The sequence below is a fragment of the Oncorhynchus nerka genome, linkage group LG13 (assembly GCF_034236695.1).
Source record: "Oncorhynchus nerka isolate Pitt River linkage group LG13, Oner_Uvic_2.0, whole genome shotgun sequence".
NCBI classification, from domain to species: Eukaryota; Metazoa; Chordata; class Actinopteri; order Salmoniformes; family Salmonidae; genus Oncorhynchus; species Oncorhynchus nerka.
This window is the reverse complement of record NC_088408.1, coordinates 84,898,646-84,915,600: the sequence shown is the minus strand read 5'-3', so window position 1 is coordinate 84,915,600 and position 16,955 is coordinate 84,898,646. Positions and strand designations below refer to the sequence as shown.

The 16,955-nt window shown below is 45.0% G+C and overlaps 1 protein-coding gene across 1 annotated transcript in view; it reads left to right on the top strand.

The window, feature by feature from the left end:
• The window catches only part of LOC115140293 (inactive carboxypeptidase-like protein X2), a 32,642-nt gene that overhangs the window by 10,943 nt on the left and 4,744 nt on the right, over nt 1-16,955 (top strand). Inside the window, exons 2-16 of the mRNA XM_029678602.2 lie at nt 4,071-4,271; nt 4,950-5,564; nt 6,678-6,761; nt 8,526-8,603; nt 9,163-9,228; nt 12,402-12,479; nt 12,692-12,801; nt 13,919-14,058; nt 14,254-14,338; nt 14,680-14,824; nt 14,893-14,984; nt 15,175-15,298; nt 15,397-15,593; nt 15,891-16,067; nt 16,243-16,415. Coding sequence (XP_029534462.2) covers nt 4,071-4,271; nt 4,950-5,564; nt 6,678-6,761; nt 8,526-8,603; nt 9,163-9,228; nt 12,402-12,479; nt 12,692-12,801; nt 13,919-14,058; nt 14,254-14,338; nt 14,680-14,824; nt 14,893-14,984; nt 15,175-15,298; nt 15,397-15,593; nt 15,891-16,067; nt 16,243-16,415 — 2,365 coding nt within the window. The remainder of the gene's footprint in view (nt 1-4,070; nt 4,272-4,949; nt 5,565-6,677; nt 6,762-8,525; nt 8,604-9,162; nt 9,229-12,401; nt 12,480-12,691; nt 12,802-13,918; nt 14,059-14,253; nt 14,339-14,679; nt 14,825-14,892; nt 14,985-15,174; nt 15,299-15,396; nt 15,594-15,890; nt 16,068-16,242; nt 16,416-16,955) is intronic.

The window sequence follows — 16,955 nt, the reverse complement described above, 5'->3', positions numbered from 1 at the left end:
CTGGGACTGGTACTTGGACTGGGACTGGGACTTGGACTGGAACTGAGACTGAGACTGGGACTGGTACTTGGACTGGGACTGGACTGGTACTGGGACTGAGACTGAGACTGGTACTTCGACTAGTACTGGGACTGGGACTGAGACTGGTACTTTGGACTAGGACTGGTACTTGGACTGAGACTGATACTTGGACTGGGACTGGGACTGGTACTTGGACTGGAACTGAGACTGAGACTGGGACTGGTACTTGGACTGGGACTGAGACTGGTACTTGGACTGGGACTTGGACTGAGACTGAGACTGGTACTTGGACTGGGACTGGGACTTAGACTGAGACTGGTACTTGGACTAGGACTGGGACTGGTACTTGGACTGGTACTTGGACTGGGACTGAGACTGGGACTGGGACTTGGACTGGGACTGAGACTGGGGAAGATTTAGTCTGCTGCTGCAGTAACAGACCTGGCTGGGCTCTGAGCTGGGCATCTTGCAAACAGATTTGTACAGTCAACTTTTCTTTTCCACTGATTGTGCTGTAATCATGGGTGAACAGTGACCACAGAACCCCACTCTACAGTGGAAGGAATCACCCTCTGAGACAGAGATGATGATGAAGTTTTAATCATAAAGTACATTTGTTTCTGAGTTTCACAGTTTAAAATCTAGTAAACTTCAGCACACACATCTGTTGGTTGAATCAGACCAATTTCCCAATTTGGTTGCACTAAAACTATGTATTTATATGGTAATTATATTAGTTAGTAGGTACTGTGTAACCACACTGAAGAAAAATATAAAATGCAACATGCCTCAATTTTGAAGATTTCACTGAGTTACAGTTCATATAAGGAAATCAGTCAATGGAAATAAATCTATGGATTTCACATGACTGGGAATACACGGTGCCAGCCCGCTCATTTGGCAGATTTAGGCTGTGGCCTGTGGCGGCACATTGACGAGGGTATCATTTTCTGAACTAAATTGATAAAGATGCACCTCCAACAACACATTAAATCTCACATAATTCTGCCCAAAAACAATGTCAATTTCTCTTAAACAGGGGCATATGGGCTTTTTAGGTGAGCGCTGATGCCGCCCTGTGATAAGCAGCTCCCACTTTGTCAAAGGCAAGGCTGCAAAATATTTTGATTGTTTATTCCCAGCTCGTCTCTCTGTTGGAGAGAAGCATAGCTGCGGCGCGCTACCAACATTCCGTCCACAAAATAATCTAACATGAATCATGTAGCAGATATAGCCAGGGTAAAACATAACCCATTCACAATAATTAAAACAAAATGTCAAGAAAACTGTAGGCTATTACAACACTTTTTATTATTACCGCATGTAAGCGGCAAATAAGCGAATGGACCCGATAGGCTACACCTCAGTAAACACGGACCGACACCGACTTCTACTGGATGTCTTTTTGTTGTTGTTGCTCTGTCCGGACTGGATGTCTTTTTCTGGTGCAATCCGGACTGGCCTTGCATTCCATGTCCATGGACGTTGGTTCAGATTTTGTCTGGTATCGACCGGCATTGATTTGGCCCAAACATAGACGTCTATGTTTGGTTCAGACTTGGTCCTGTCTGGACCGGCCTTGATTTGGTCCAAACATAGACGTTTCTAAATGACGTCTTTTCAACTTTTATTCAGAACCAAAAATTATGTTGATTTCAACGTCTGGAAAATGCATATTTTCAATGTCCGAAAAAAAACACATTTTCACCTTTCATTCAGAACGTAAATTGAACCTAACTCCAATGTCTGAAAAATACTATTTTAGATGTCTTTTCAATGTTATTTTGTTTACTGGGACTGTTCTAGTTTTGCATGGGAAGGCAATTTTCTTAGGCTTGCCTAGGGCGGCAGAATGGCCGGGACCGGCCCTGGGAATACTTGGTCTGCAGTTGGACACTGCCAAATTCTCTAAAACAACGTTGGAGGCAGCTTATGGTAGAGACATTAACATTCAAGTCTCTGGCAACAGCTCTGGTGGACATTCCTGCAGTCAGCATGCCAATTGCACGCTATCGCAAAACTTGAGACATCTGTGTCATTGTGTTGTGTGACAAAACTGGGTCGGCAGGTAGCCTAGTGGTTAGAGTGTTGGACTAGTAACTGAAAGGTTGCAAGATCGGATCCCAAGCAGACAAGGTAAAAAATCTGTTTTTCTGCCCCTGAACAAGGCAGTTAACCCATGGGTTAAAATGTCAATTTTTATTGTTAGGTAAAAAATTTAAAAATTAAAAGTGGCCTTTTATTGTCCCCAGCACAAGTTACACCTGTGTAGTGATCATGCTGTTTAATCAGCTTAATATGCCATATGGATGGATTATCTTGGCAAAGGACAATTGCTTACTAGCAAGGACGTAAACAAATTTGTGTACAACATTTTAGAGAAATAAGCTTTTTGTGCGTATGGAAATCTTTATTTCAGCTCATGAAACATGGAACCAACACTTAAAATGTTGCGTCCATTTTTTTGTTCAGTGTATGTTGTACAGTAGGTAGACATTGTTACATAGTTTGTAGTGTGCTATGGGATAGTTGCTACTACTGTTATACCTATTTGTCCACCATTGAGAAGATATGAGAATGACCAACCACACAGAGTCAGACGGGACAATGTTGATAATGCCCTAACAGCATGTCATTACAGTTTGACTGAGTTTACTAATGGAGAGGAATATTTTCCATGAAGACATCGCCGTTCCACAGTTATGTCACTGGCACTGATATTCAGACAGCCATGAAGAGAGATAGTGAAATGCCAATGAGGCTCCACTGACTTCTGGATTTACACAACTTTTTGCTTCCCAATATGTTACATTACAATACCATACAATACAATGCCTTCCAGTGGCGATTGAGGCAGAACCATAAGCAGCACAAGAGGATAATTACATCCACATATTATTCATAACATGCCAAATTCTGTAAATATGTTCAGTCAGAGGAAAGGCCAGAAAGAAGAACAGCTTCATTATCCATTCCACATCAGATAGAAACCTACAGTCCTAGTATGTGATTTTGGAATATTCAAATGGGACATCATGTGGTAACACTTAGATAAGCCCAGATCTCCTTGACCATGAGTATGATGATGTCGCTATAGTTCCTCTTCTTGAGGTTTGTCTGTGTGTACGTGTATGTGTTTGTGTGTCCCGGGCCTCCCGAGTGGCGCAGCAGTCTAAGGAACTGCATTGCAGTGTTTGAGGTGTCACTACAGGCCCGGGTTCGATCCCAGGCTGTCACAACTGGCCCTGACTGGGAGACCCATGAAGCAGAGCACAATTGGCCCAGCGTTGTCCGGGTTAGGGCAGGGTTTGGCTGGCCCAGGATTTCCTTGTCTTATCATGCTCTAGCGACTCCAAGCTGACTTTGGTCGCCAACTGGATGGTGATTCCTCCGACACATTGGTGCGGCTGGCTTCCGGGTTAAGTGAGCAACGTGTCAAGAAGCAGTGCGGCTTGGCAGGGTTGTGTTTCAGAGGACGCATGGCTCTCGACCTTTGCCTGGCCCGAGTCAGTAGGGGAGTTTCAGTGATGGGACAAGACTAACTACCAATTGGATATCACGAAATTGGGGGAAAAAAGGGGAAACTACCCCAAACCTTTTTTGTAGATAGAACAGAGGAGGCTTTCTTCTGCACAGGACACCGTCATCTCCCCCCCGCCACACACACATACACAGCCTGTCTGCCAGACGTTAGCTCAGCGGTGCCCCCTGCTAGTGATGCTGTCTGGCAGACCCACTTCCCGGTACACATGTCTGGACCGGGATCTCTGTCTTTCTGTCTGTCTCTCTCTCTCTCTCCGTCCCTCGCTCTCTCATCATTCTGTTTCAATTGCAGAAAGTTGGTGTTGATTTATAGCAGTTGTTTGAATGCCATAATGCCCTATCAATTTCAACATTTACATTACATTTACAATTGAGTAATTTAGCAGACGCTTTCATCCAGAGCGATATACATATCTGGTAGGAGCTGTAAGGCCTCATATTGGGCCCTCAGGGGTCAACATGATCGAGTTTATTCACTTTCCTTTGCTTCTTCGTCCATCTCCAAGCCCGGGTCAGGAGAGCACCAGAGGAGGAGGAGGGCAAAGGGAAGAAAAAAAAGGGTAAGAAGGACAAGAAGAACAAGGAGTCTAAAGCAGACAAAAAGCTGAAGGACAAGGGAGGCCGCCGCGGCAAAGCACCAACAACTCCACCACCGACCACTACCACACTACCACCGACCACTACCACTGAGGTGTACACAGAGCCAGGTAATTTAGTTACACACCACTCTAGTTAAAGGTCCAATGCAGCTGTTTTCATCTCAGTATCAAATCATTTCTGGGTAACAATTAAGTACCTTACTGTGATTATTTTCATTAAAAATTTGTAAAAAAATTAACAAAAAACAGCTTCTTAAGTAAAGAGCAATTTCTCAAGCAAGAATTTTGCTAGGACTGCCTGGGAGTGTTCTGAGTGGAGAGGGGAAAACTGACGATTAGCTGTTATTGGCAGAGAGGTTTGGAACTCTTATTGGTTTATTAACTAATTTGCAGCCTGGTGATGTCACCAGGCAAGCCAAAACTCCATCCCACCTAAACAGGCTAAAATTTCAGGCTATCTTTATAAACAGCTCTAACGCTAAAGGGTATTATTGTAATTTTCACAATTTCACCGTATTATTCCAACTTCAGTGTGTAAATACTGTATATATGAAACACAGAAAATCTCGTTTTTGACCTCACTGGTTCTTTAAGACAGACTAGAATTGGTAAATTAACTATACAATGATTTGTCATTTGTGAGTGCTAAGTTGTTTGGGCTGAGCTGGTGCCTCAGTGTTCTAATACCAATCAAAATGTTGATCTTATTTGTACCATTGAAAAGTATATGGATTTTCTCCACAATAATAATGTTACATCTACTGTGTCCCTGTGTCCCTCTGACAGAGGATGACTACTGGAACCCTGATGATGATAAGCCAGCCACCCCAGAGACTGACTCAGAGGATGACTACTGGAACCCTGATGATGATAAGCCAGCCACCCCAGAGAATGACTCAGAGGATGACTACTGGAACCCTGATGATGATAAGCCAGCTACCCCAGAGACTGACTCAGAGGATGACTACTATAACCCTGATGATGATAAGCCAGCCACCCCAGAGACTGACTCAGAGGATGAGTACTGGAACCCTGATGATGATAAGCCAGCCACCCCAGAGACTGACTCAGAGGATGAGTACTGGAACCCTGATGATGATAAGCCAGCCACCCCAGAGACTGACTCAGAGGATGAGTACTGGAACCCTGATGATGATAAGCCAGCCACCCCAGAGACTGACTCAGAGGATGAGTACTGGAACCCTGATGATGATATGCCAGCCACCCCAGAGACTGACTCAGAGGATGACTACTGGAAGGGAGAGGAGGAGGAGCCTGCAGGCCCAGTGGTCGACCCAGAAGATGACTATTGGAAGGGAGAGGACCCGACGGCCACATCCCCCCCTCTTGTGGTGGATGGAGAGGTGGACACGGGAGATGAAGACTACTGGGAAGCCAAATGTATGTTTAAACCTCAGTTTCCTAAAATGACTGACAATGACTGACTGACTGACTAGATGGATGAATGGATGAATGGGATAAAGGTACCAACAACTGTAAAATGTCATTTTGAAATAACTTGAATAGTAATTTCCAAGTAGTTAGTAAAGTATTTTACATACTAGCTGTTCGTTTATAAGTTTATAACAGCACATACTGAACTATTTGGACTTGTACATTTCTTCTCCAGCTCCTCTCTATATCAAACCACCTGGAGTCTTTAACCCAGGGTTTCCCAAACTCGGTCCTCGGGACCCCAAGGTGAGCACGTTTTGGTTTTTGCCCCAGCACTACGCAGCTAATTAAAATAATAAACTAATCATCCAGCTTTGATCATTTGAATCAGCTGTGTAGTATTAGGGGTAAAACCAAAACTTCCGCCCCTTGGAGTCCAGAGTACCGAGCTTGAGAAATGCTGCTTTAACCAATGAGTTTTAAATCAGATGATGGAAAGATCATCTCATATGAAGGTCTGTCAGTGACATTCATAGCTAAGCTCAGCTCATCTGTACTTTGTGTGAAAGTTACAAGTTTTCATTACGTTACTGTGTCCATATTTCCACTACTGTTTTACGCTACCATTGCTCCATATTTCCACTCCTACAGTATCTTACTCTCCAGTACCTCTCTATTTCTCTCACCATATCACTCCATCGTCTCTCTCCGTTCTCATCCTCTATTTCTCTCACCATATCACTCCACCATCTCTTTCCGTTCTCATCCTCTATCTCTCACCATATCACTCCATCGTCTCTCTCCGTTCTCATCCTCTATTTCTCTCACCATATCACTCCATCTCTCTCCGTTCTCATTTCTCTTCTTGCGCTCTACTCGTACTTCATCATCCATCTCCTTCCTTTCTTCCTGACTCATCTTCCTCTTCTATCTCACTCTCTTCAATCTTGCACTCCTTTCTTTCTCTCTTCTCTTTTTCATTCTCTCACGCTTTCACTCTCTCTTTCGCTCTCATTCTCTCAATATCTCGCTCTCTCAATCTCTTACTCTCTCATTCTCTCACTCACTATCGCACTCTCTCATTCTCTAACTCTCACTCTCTCTGTTCTCCGATAACAGATGAGGTGCCCGAGAATCTTCCTTTCCCTGACGGTAAAGAGGTCGTCCCCACAGAGAAAGATGACTTGAGCTACGCTGTCACAGGTAACTTACATAATTAAATCAATCAATCAATCAATACGTACTGTAAATATATCTCAGTCAGTCAGTCAGTCAGTCACTGCTTAGAGAGCCACAGTGTATGCTGGTGTTCCTCCTTTCTAAGAATGAAAGACAACCTGTGTTTTAGTGTGGGATATGATCAACTGTCCTCTAACTCCAGGGAATCACATCAGGCTAGCTAGATCATAGCTGTTATTTTAAATGAGAGTGAGTGGGTGAGAGTTTAGTTCCACACAATCAAAGGCTTTTCATGGTTTTGTTTTTGATCGAGAAGCCTTTCACAAGATGGTTGCTCTGTTATATTCCTTGTAAATGTAAATTAAACATTTAACTAGGCAAATAACAAGCAGTGAGTTACACTAACTTTACGTTGGTCCAAACAGAGAGCGTCTGTTGTGGCTGCAGAAATTTGAACATCACTGTATTGGAAGATTACTGCATTATCAAGGCCTTTAGTTAAATAGCCGTAGCTACAGAGAGCGTTGGAAAGCACACCTAAAACCAAAGAGTGTCTGTGTCATGTTGTTAAGTAAAAAGAGAACAGTACCTCCAAACAGGTTTCTGCTGGAGTCAACTTGTGGTTTTGCCAGGGCAGTTATGTCCCACTGTGCACATGCGTCAGTTCAACGTCTAGTTTTGATTTGCATTTGAATGAGTTGTCAACTAACGTTAATTCAACGTGAAATCAATAAAACCATGTCATTTAATTTATAGTAGGTTAAAAGTTGGGTGAAAAAAAGACAAACATTCTCAAAATGTCTTAAGTTGATGACTTTTTGCAAATTCAATCAGTTTTCCACTGCTGAAATGACGTGGAAACAACATTGATTCAACCAGTTTGTGCCCAGTGGGGTAGTCCTGTTGAATCAATGCAGAAACAATGTGTTACCCAGGCTACAGTATACTAAGACTGTTCTAACGTTGTGTTTCTCCCTCTGATACAGTATACTAAGACTGTTCTAACGTTGTGTTTCTCCCTCTGATACAGTATACTAAGACTGTTCTAACGTTGTGTTTCTCCCTCTGATACAGTATACTAAGACTGTTCTAACGTTGTGTTTCTCCCTCTGATACAGTATACTAAGACTGTTCTAACGTTGTGTTTCTCCCTCTGATACAGTATACTAAGACTGTTCTAACCTTGTGTTTCTCCCTCTGATACAGTATACTAAGACTGTTCTAACGTTGTGTTTCTCCCTCTGATACAGTATACTAAGACTGTTCTAACGTTGTGTTTCTCCCTCTGATACAGTATACTAAGACTGTTCTAACGTTGTGTTTCTCCCTCTGATACAGTATACTAAGACTGTTCTAACGTTGTGTTTCTCCCTCTGATACAGTATACTAAGACTGTTCTAACGTTGTGTTTCTCCCTCTGATACAGTATACTAAGACTGTTCTAACGTTGTGTTTCTCCCTCTGATACAGTATACTAAGACTGTTCTAACGTTGTGTTTCTCCCTCTGATACAGTATACTAAGACTGTTCCCCTAAGTATACGACTGTGTGTTTCTCCCTCTGATACAGTATACTAAGACTGTTCTAACGTTGTGTTTCTCCTCTGATACAGTATACTAAGACTGTTCTAACGTTGTGTTTCTCCCTCTGATACAGTATACTAAGACTGTTCTAACGTTGTGTTTCTCCCTCTGATACAGTATACTAAGACTGTTCTAACGTTGTGTTTCTCCCTCTGATACAGTATACTAAGACTGTTCTAACGTTGTGTTTCTCCCTCTGATACAGAGGATTCTATTACACCACCACCTACCCATGAAAGCCCATGGTACGAGGAGTATGACTATGGATATAGTGGTGGAGAGAGTATGTACACACACACACATGAAATGAACTAACATTAACCCATAGCCAAATCTCCAATAGAAATCTGTTTTTAATTTCATTGGGACCCTGCAGTAAATTAAAGATTAGATAGACACAATAAAGAATTGGACCGCTACCACAGAGTCAAAGTAATGGGCCTACACTCTCTCATTCCCCACAAGAATGAACAAGAGACGTGTATAATTGTCAGACTGTTTCAATTACATGGTCTGTTATCTTCTTCATAAATTTGGGTTTAGCGAGACTTTGCCAGCTGAAGTTACAAACTGCAAAATAAGCTAAGTAATGGAATTGATCCTTTCTTCAAACACTTATGTTTATGGTTATGTGGCAAACATGAAGAAAGGGAAGAGGGGAAAAAGTTGAAGAATGCTTTGTTCACACCTGTTGTGATGGATTATCTGTCAGATAGAATAGGGAATCATGACAGCTGTTGCTATTCTATCTGCAACGTTTTGAATGTTTCACATCTGAAACATGGGGAGGTGGGGAAAATGGATTCACCCATTGAAGTTTTTCACTCCTTTGTTTACTACAGCAAAAAAACAGGAGGAGGAGGAGGAGAGGGAAAGACAAAGGAAAGAAAAGGAGAGAGAGGACAGAGGTATGATCTGATCTGTGGTCTGTCTGTCTGTTCCATTATGATCTGAATGACTGTGATCTATCTGTCCGTCTGTCCGTCCATCTGTCCTAGGTTGTGGATACTTCCCATCATACAGTAATATTTGACACTACGTTTACATTTTGGTCATTTATCCGTAAGACTAAATATCTTTGGTAATTCTTATGCAGAGCGGCTAACAATCAGTGCATTCAATTAAGGGAGGTAAAACATCCACACATTGCAACAAGTAAAACTTAGTAACACTGCAATGCCAAACGTTGTACTGTCAAAGCTCTCAGACAATCAGAAGAACATATGACACACAGATAGAACATGTCATGTTACTCACAGATTCATGTACAGGAGGTTTATCAGTCCCATGTGGTTCATGGTTCCAATAAAAGCCAAAAGAACGAAAACACAGATGTTAGTCTCTGCCTGGGCTTCACTTGCTAAGACTTGCAGACGAGGGACAAAAGTGAATTCTCTCCAGAACAGGACAAATCTCAACCGTAGAAATGTGTTGTGAAGGAAGGATGACAGGGAAGAAAGGCCTGGGGTATAGTGGTAACCTGTACGGTTTGAATTATTTATGAGCTGGAGTGGAGCAAAGAAAGAGGGAGGGATGGGCCAGCCAAGAGAGGTTACAGTACTAACAGGAAAGATGAATGAAAAGAGAGAAAAAAACAAGATAAGGGATAGAAACAGAGGAGCATAGAGTCCCGGTTAGAGAAGGAAGGCAGAGATCTAACCAACAGCTGTTGCCACATGTTCCGGTCTCTTTCTGTACCTCGTGCACTGTGACCATGTTAGAACCACAGGAACTGTATAATCATAATATGGAGCATTTGTCTGTGTGGGATATCCAGGGTGTGGGATTAACCAGTAAAGGGATGACAGATATACTGCGTTTCAGTGTGGGATAGCCAGGGTGTGGGATTAACCAGTAAAGGGATGACAGATATACTGCGTTTCAGTGTGGGATTAACCAGTAAAGGGATGACAGATATACTGCGTTTCAGTGTGGGATTAACCAGTAAAGGGATGACAGATATGTGTTTTCAGTGTGGGATTTCCAGGGTGTGGGATTAACCAGTAAAGGGATGACAGATATACTGCGTTTTCAGTGTGGGATTAACCAGTAAAGGGATGACAGATATAATGTGTTTTCAGTGTGGGATATCCAGGGAGGGATTAACCAGTAAAGGGATGACAGATATACTGCGTTTTCAGTGTGGGATTAACCAGTAAAGGGATGACAGATATACTGCGTTTTCAGTGTGGGATATCCAGGGTGTGGGATTAACCAGTACAGGGATGACAGATATACTGCGTTTTCAGTGTGGGATTAACCAGTAAAGGGATGACAGATATAGTGCGTTTCAGTGTGGGATATCCAGGGTGTGGGATTAACCAGTAAAGGAATGACAGATATACTGTGTTTTCAGTGTGGGATATCCAGGGTGTGGGATTAACCAGTAAAGGGATGCCAGATATACTGTGTTTCAGTGTGGGATTAACCAGTAAAGGGATGACAGAAATAATGTGTTTTCAGTGTGGGATTTCCAGGGTGTGGGATTAACCAGTAAAGGGATGACAGATATACTGCGTTTTCAGTGTGGGATTAACCAGTAAAGGGATGACAGATATAGTGCGTTTCAGTGTGGGATTAACCAGTAAAGGGATGACAGATATAGTGTGTTTTCAGTGTGGGATATCCAGGGTGTGGGATTAACCAGTAAAGGGATGACAGATATACTGTGTTTTCAATGTGGGATATCCAGGGTGTGTTATTAACCAGTAAAGGGATGACAGATGTACTGTGTTTTCAGTGTGGGATATCCAGGGTGTGGGATTAACCAGTAAAGGGATGACAGATATACTGTGTTTTCAGTGTGGGATATCCAGGGTGTGTTATTAACCAGTAAAGGGATGACAGATGTACTGTGTTTTCAGTGTGGGATTAACCAGTAAAGGGATGAAAAATAATCTTTAAGGATCCTTGAGGTTAAAAGTGTCTGTGATTAAAATCACTCAACTGAAACAGTCATAAAACAGGTGTGTACAGTGTATCTGTCTGTCTGCAACTTTATGGAGTATGCTGTGAAAGCCCATGCGCGCATGCCTGTCTCTACATTTACATTTACATTTAAGTCATTTAGCAGACGCTCTTATCCAGAGCGACTTACAAATTGGTGCATTCACCTTATGACATCCAGTGGAACAGCCACTTTACAATAGTGCATCTAATCTTTTAAGGGGGGTGAGAAGGATTACTTTATCCTATCCTAGGTATTCCTTAAAGAGGTGGGGTTTCAGGTGTCTCCGGAAGGTGGTGATTGACTCCGCTGTCCTGGCGTCGTGAGGGAGTTTGTTCCACCATTGGGGGGCCAGAGCAGCGAACAGTTTTGACTGGGCTGAGCGGGAACTGTACTTCCTCAGTGGTAGGGAGGCGAGCAGGCCAGGGGTGGATGAACGCAGTGCCCTTGTTTGGGTGTAGGGCCTGATCAGAGCCTGGAGGTACTGAGGTGCCGTTCCCCTCACAGCTCCGTAGGCAAGCACCATGGTCTTGTAGCGGATGCGAGCTTCAACTGGAAGCCAGTGGAGAGAGCGGAGGAGCGGGGTGACGTGAGAGAACTTGGGAAGGTTGAACACCAGACGGGCTGCGGCGTTCTGGATGAGTTGTAGGGGTTTAATGGCACAGGCAGGGAGCCCAGCCAACAGCGAGTTGCAGTAATCCAGACGGGAGATGACAAGTGCCTGGATTAGGACCTGCGCCGTTTCCTGTGTGAGGCAGGGTCGTACTCTGCGGATGTTGTAGAGCATGAACCTACAGGAACGGGCCACCGCCTTGATGTTAGTTGAGAACGAGGTCTACCGAATACAATAAAATTCATGTGAATTTAATCAGCACATTCCTGGATTTGGAGAGATAGAGAGGAGAGACTCCAGAGAGATTTACAGGAGCAATTAGGGATATGTGCCTTGCTCAAGGGCACATGGGCAGATTTTTCACCTAACTGAAAGGTTGCTTCTTTGGCTCTGGGATTCGAAGAAGCAACCTTTAAGTTACTGGCCCAACACTCTTAACGAGCTCATGCACGCACGCACGCACACACACAATCGATTACTGGAATGGTAGTTAGTGATTGACTATGGGTGCTCTTTAACAGAGAGAGCTCAGCAGAGGAGGGAGAAGGAAGATAGGGAAAAAGCCAAGAAGAGACCACCCGTATTCAAAGAGCCCAAAAGTAAGTCAACTACTACCATCCAATTACAAAAATACCTTTATCATCTCCATGTCATCTACATATTGACAATTTTTGTAATCTGACTAGTTTAATACTTCAAGTTATTTGAGATAATCGGTTTCCAGAAACCATTAGCATACCTCATGATGTTTTCCAGTGTTGTTAGGAACGTTTGTGAAGTGTGTGTGACAGATGTTTTCCCCTGGTGGCAGAGTGTCCTCCCCTGGGTATGGAGTCTCACAGGATAGAATCAGACCAGCTGCTGGCCTCCTCCATGTCTCACCACCGTTACAGCCAGGGCAGGGCACGGCTCAACATGCAGGTAACCCTCATCCTTAACCCATACACACTAACCCCTCACACATTAACCCTGAGGGTAGCCCCTCACACATTAACCCTGAGGGTAACCCCTCACACATGAACCCTGAGGGTAACCCCTCACACATGAACCCTGAGGGTAACCCCTCACACATGAACCCTGAGGGTAACCCCTCACACATGAACCCTGAGGGTAACCCCTCACACATTAACCCTGAGGGTAACCCCTCACACATGAACCCTGAGGGTAACCCCTCACACATGAACCCTGAGGGTAACCCCTCACACATGAACCCTGAGGGTAACCCCTCACACATTAACCCTGAGGGTAACCCCTCACACATTAACCCTGAGGATAACCCCTCACACATGAACCCTGAGGGTAGCCCCTCACACATTAACCCTGAGGGTAGCCCCTCATACATTAACCCTGAGGGTAACCCCTCACACATGAACCCTGAGGGCAACCCCTCACACATGAACCCTAACCTTGAGGGTAAACCCTCACACTTGAACCCTAACCTTGGGGGTAACACCTCACACATGAACCTTGAGGGTAACCCCTCACACATGAACCCTAACCCTGAGGGTAAACCCTCACACATGAACCCTGAGGGTAACCCCTCACACATGAACCCTAACCCTGAGGGCAACCCCTCATACTTGAACCCTAACCTTGGGGGTAACACCTCACACATGAACCTTGAGGGTAAACCCTCACACATGAACCCTGAGGGTAACCTCTCGCACATTAACCCTGAGGATAACCTCTCACACATGAACCCTGAGGGTAACCTCTCTCACATTAACCCTGAGGATAACCTCTCACACATTAACCCTGAGGATAACCCCTCACACATGAACCCTGAGGGCAACCCCTCAATCATGAACCCTAACCTTGAGGGTAAACCCTCACACATGAACCATAACCTTGGGGGTAACCCCTCACACATGAACCCTAACCCTGAGGGTAAACCCTCACACATTAACCCTGAGGATAACCCCTCACACATTAACCCTGAGGATAACCCCTCACACATTAACCCTGAAGGTAACCTCTCACACACTAACCCTGAGGGTAAGCCCTCATCCCCTAATCTCTAAAACGGTATGGTTTTCAGGCTTCAGAGGATGAGGACGACATGCATGGTGGGGCGTGGTGTCCTAACCAAGAGGACAACATTCACTGGTTTGAGATTGACGCTCGCAAAGTAACAGAGTTTACTGGGATCATAACACAAGGACGAGACTCACGCAATGAGTAAGACACACACACACGTGCTTTTACACCTGCATTGTTTGCTGTTTGGGGTTTTAGGCTGGGTTTCTGTACAGCACTTTGAGATATCAGCTGATGTACGAAGGGCTATATATATACATTTGATTTGATTTGATGACACGTAAGCGCATGTTTTATCTACAGAGATTTAAATGGTGACTAAACTTTGTGTTCCAGGAGTGACTTTGTGACATCGTACTATGTGCAATTCAGTAATGACAGCAGAGAATGGACAACCATGAATGACGGTTACTCTGACTGGGTGAGTCTGTTAGCCTCACAGCTACACTGTTTCAAATGAGGCTTTTGTCAGCTTTGCTCCCAAGCAGGGTTCATTCTTATCCTCTCTTCATGGGGTGTAAATGTTTACTGTGTCTGGCCATTGAGTCCTATATTTCTCTCTCTCTTCTCTCTTTACCTCTTACCTCCTCTCTCTCTCTTCTTATCTCTCCCTCTCGCTATCTCTCTTCCTTTCTCTCTCTCTCCATCTCTTACCACCACTCTCTCTCTTCTCTCTTTACCTCTTACCTCCTCTCCCTCTCGCTATCTCTCTTCCTTTCTCTCACTCTCAATCTCTCTCTTCTCCTCTCTCTCTCTCTCCAGTTGTTCTTTGGTAACTCTGATAAGGACACCCCAGTGCTGAATCAGTTAGCTGAGCCCATACTAGCTCGCTACATCAGAGTCATCCCTCAGAGCTGGAACGGCAGTTGCTGTATGAGGCTGGAGGTGCTGGGATGCCCACTGCCTGGTGAGTCACACACACACACCAACACACTCACACACAAACACTCATGCTGTGTGTTTCTGTCTCCTCAGACCCCACCAGTGCCTACCAGAGGTTGCAGAATGAGGTGACTCCAGTCCAGTACCTGGACTTCAGACATCACAACTACTCAGATATGGTCACGGTGAGATGGTGATGACTACCACCTTCATGAACTGGATTCAGGTCTAATGTTACAAATGACTTCCACACGGTCTTGACACTGATGATTGGTTAAAATCAGATGTGTTTGACTGTAACGAAGTCCTGCACAGACTGTAGGTCTCCAGAACCAGGGTTGGTGACCTCTGCTTTCCACTGTGTCTCTACTGTAGCTGATGAAGTCTGTGTCCGAGGAGTGTCCCAACATCACCAGTATGTACAGCCTGGGCCGCAGCTCCAATGGACTAGACATCGTGGCCATGGTGATATCAGGCAACCCCACAGAACATGAGATAGGTGGGAAGAAAAAAAGACTGTCTTTTTCACAGAAAGCTCTGTACTTGTGTCCTCTTTAGTATGGAAAGACTATGACGATCTGTGTTTTTCCCCCTTAGGTGAGCCAGAGTTCCGATACACGGCTGGTCTCCATGGAAATGAGGCAACAGGGCGGGAGATGGTTCTTCTTCTGATGCAGTACCTTTGTAAGGAGTACAGAGACGGCAACCCCAGAGTGCGTCGCCTGGTGGAGGGAATGCGTACCCACCTGGTGCCCTCTCTGAATCCTGACGGACAGGAGAAGGCCCTCATAGCGGTTAGTACTGGGCACTATACGTGGTATTACCGGCTGTACCTCCTTTACTCTTCCAGGGTACAAATGTTTTTTTCTTTAAAGAAAAAGAAAGTTAGGTGCCAGACAGTTTCTGATTTAGCCAACTTGCTGTAGGCAAGTATTGTTGCATGCAGGAACAGTCTGGCACCCAACTGTATTTTTCCTAATAGAAGATATTTTAAAAAAGACAAGAGAAGACTAGACACATTCAAGCAAATCGTTCTGTAAGGATGTTCTTTCAGGTTCTCTCCATAACATTGTGTCCCATTGCCACCACAGGGTTCAGAGTTGAGTGGTTGGACCACAGGCCACTGGACGGAGGACGGCCATGACATCTTCCACAACTTCCCCGACCTGAACAGTGTTCTGTGGGAGGCAGAGGACAAGGGTATGGTGCCCAAACTGACCCCCAATCACCATGTCAAGATCCCTGCTGACACAGTGGGGGACGACAAGGTGTGTGAAGGGAGGGAGGGGATGGGGAAGAGGAAGGGGCGGAAGAGAGGGGATGAAGACAGGAGAGGAGGGAGAAAATAAATGTAGATGTGTGAAGAGCAGAGTACGAGTAAGTCCTATTTCTCTGTCTATCGCCTCAATATGACAGCTGCTGTTTGTTTTTCTTGTCCTGCAGATAGCTGTGGAGACTCAAGCCATCATCTCGTGGATGGAGAGCCACCCGTTTGTACTGGGGGCCAACTTCCAGGGAGGGGAGAGGGTAGTGGCCTACCCCTACGACAACCACCGCCTAACCAAGGCCGCCAGCACCAGCGAGAGAGACCGGGCACACAGCCGCAAGAAGAGACAGTACGAGGCACTTACTCTCCCTCTCTCTCTCCTACTCCCACCCTCTCTCTCTCCCTCTTTCTCTCTCTCCCACTCACTCTCAATCTCTCGCTCGCTCTCTCCCACTCACTCTCATTCTCTCGCTCGCTCTCTCCCACTCACTCTCATTCTCTCGCTCGCTCTCTCCCACTCACTCTCATTCTCTCGCTCGCTCTCTCCCACTCACTCTCATTCTCTCGCTCTCTCCCACTCACTCTCATTCTCTCGCTCGCTCCCACTCACTCTCATTCTGTCGCTCTCTCCCACTCACTCTCATTCTCTCGCTCTCTCCCACTCACTCTCATTCTCTCGCTCTCTCCCACTCACTCTCATTCTCTCGCTCTCTCCCACTCACTCTCATTCTCTCGCTCTCTCCCACTCACTCTCATTCTCTCGCTCTCTCCCACTCACTCTCATTCTCTCGCTCTCTCCCACTCACTCTCATTCTCTCGCTCTCTCCCACTCACTCTCATTCTCTCGCTCTCTCCCACTCACTCTCATTCTCTCGCTCTCTCCCACTCA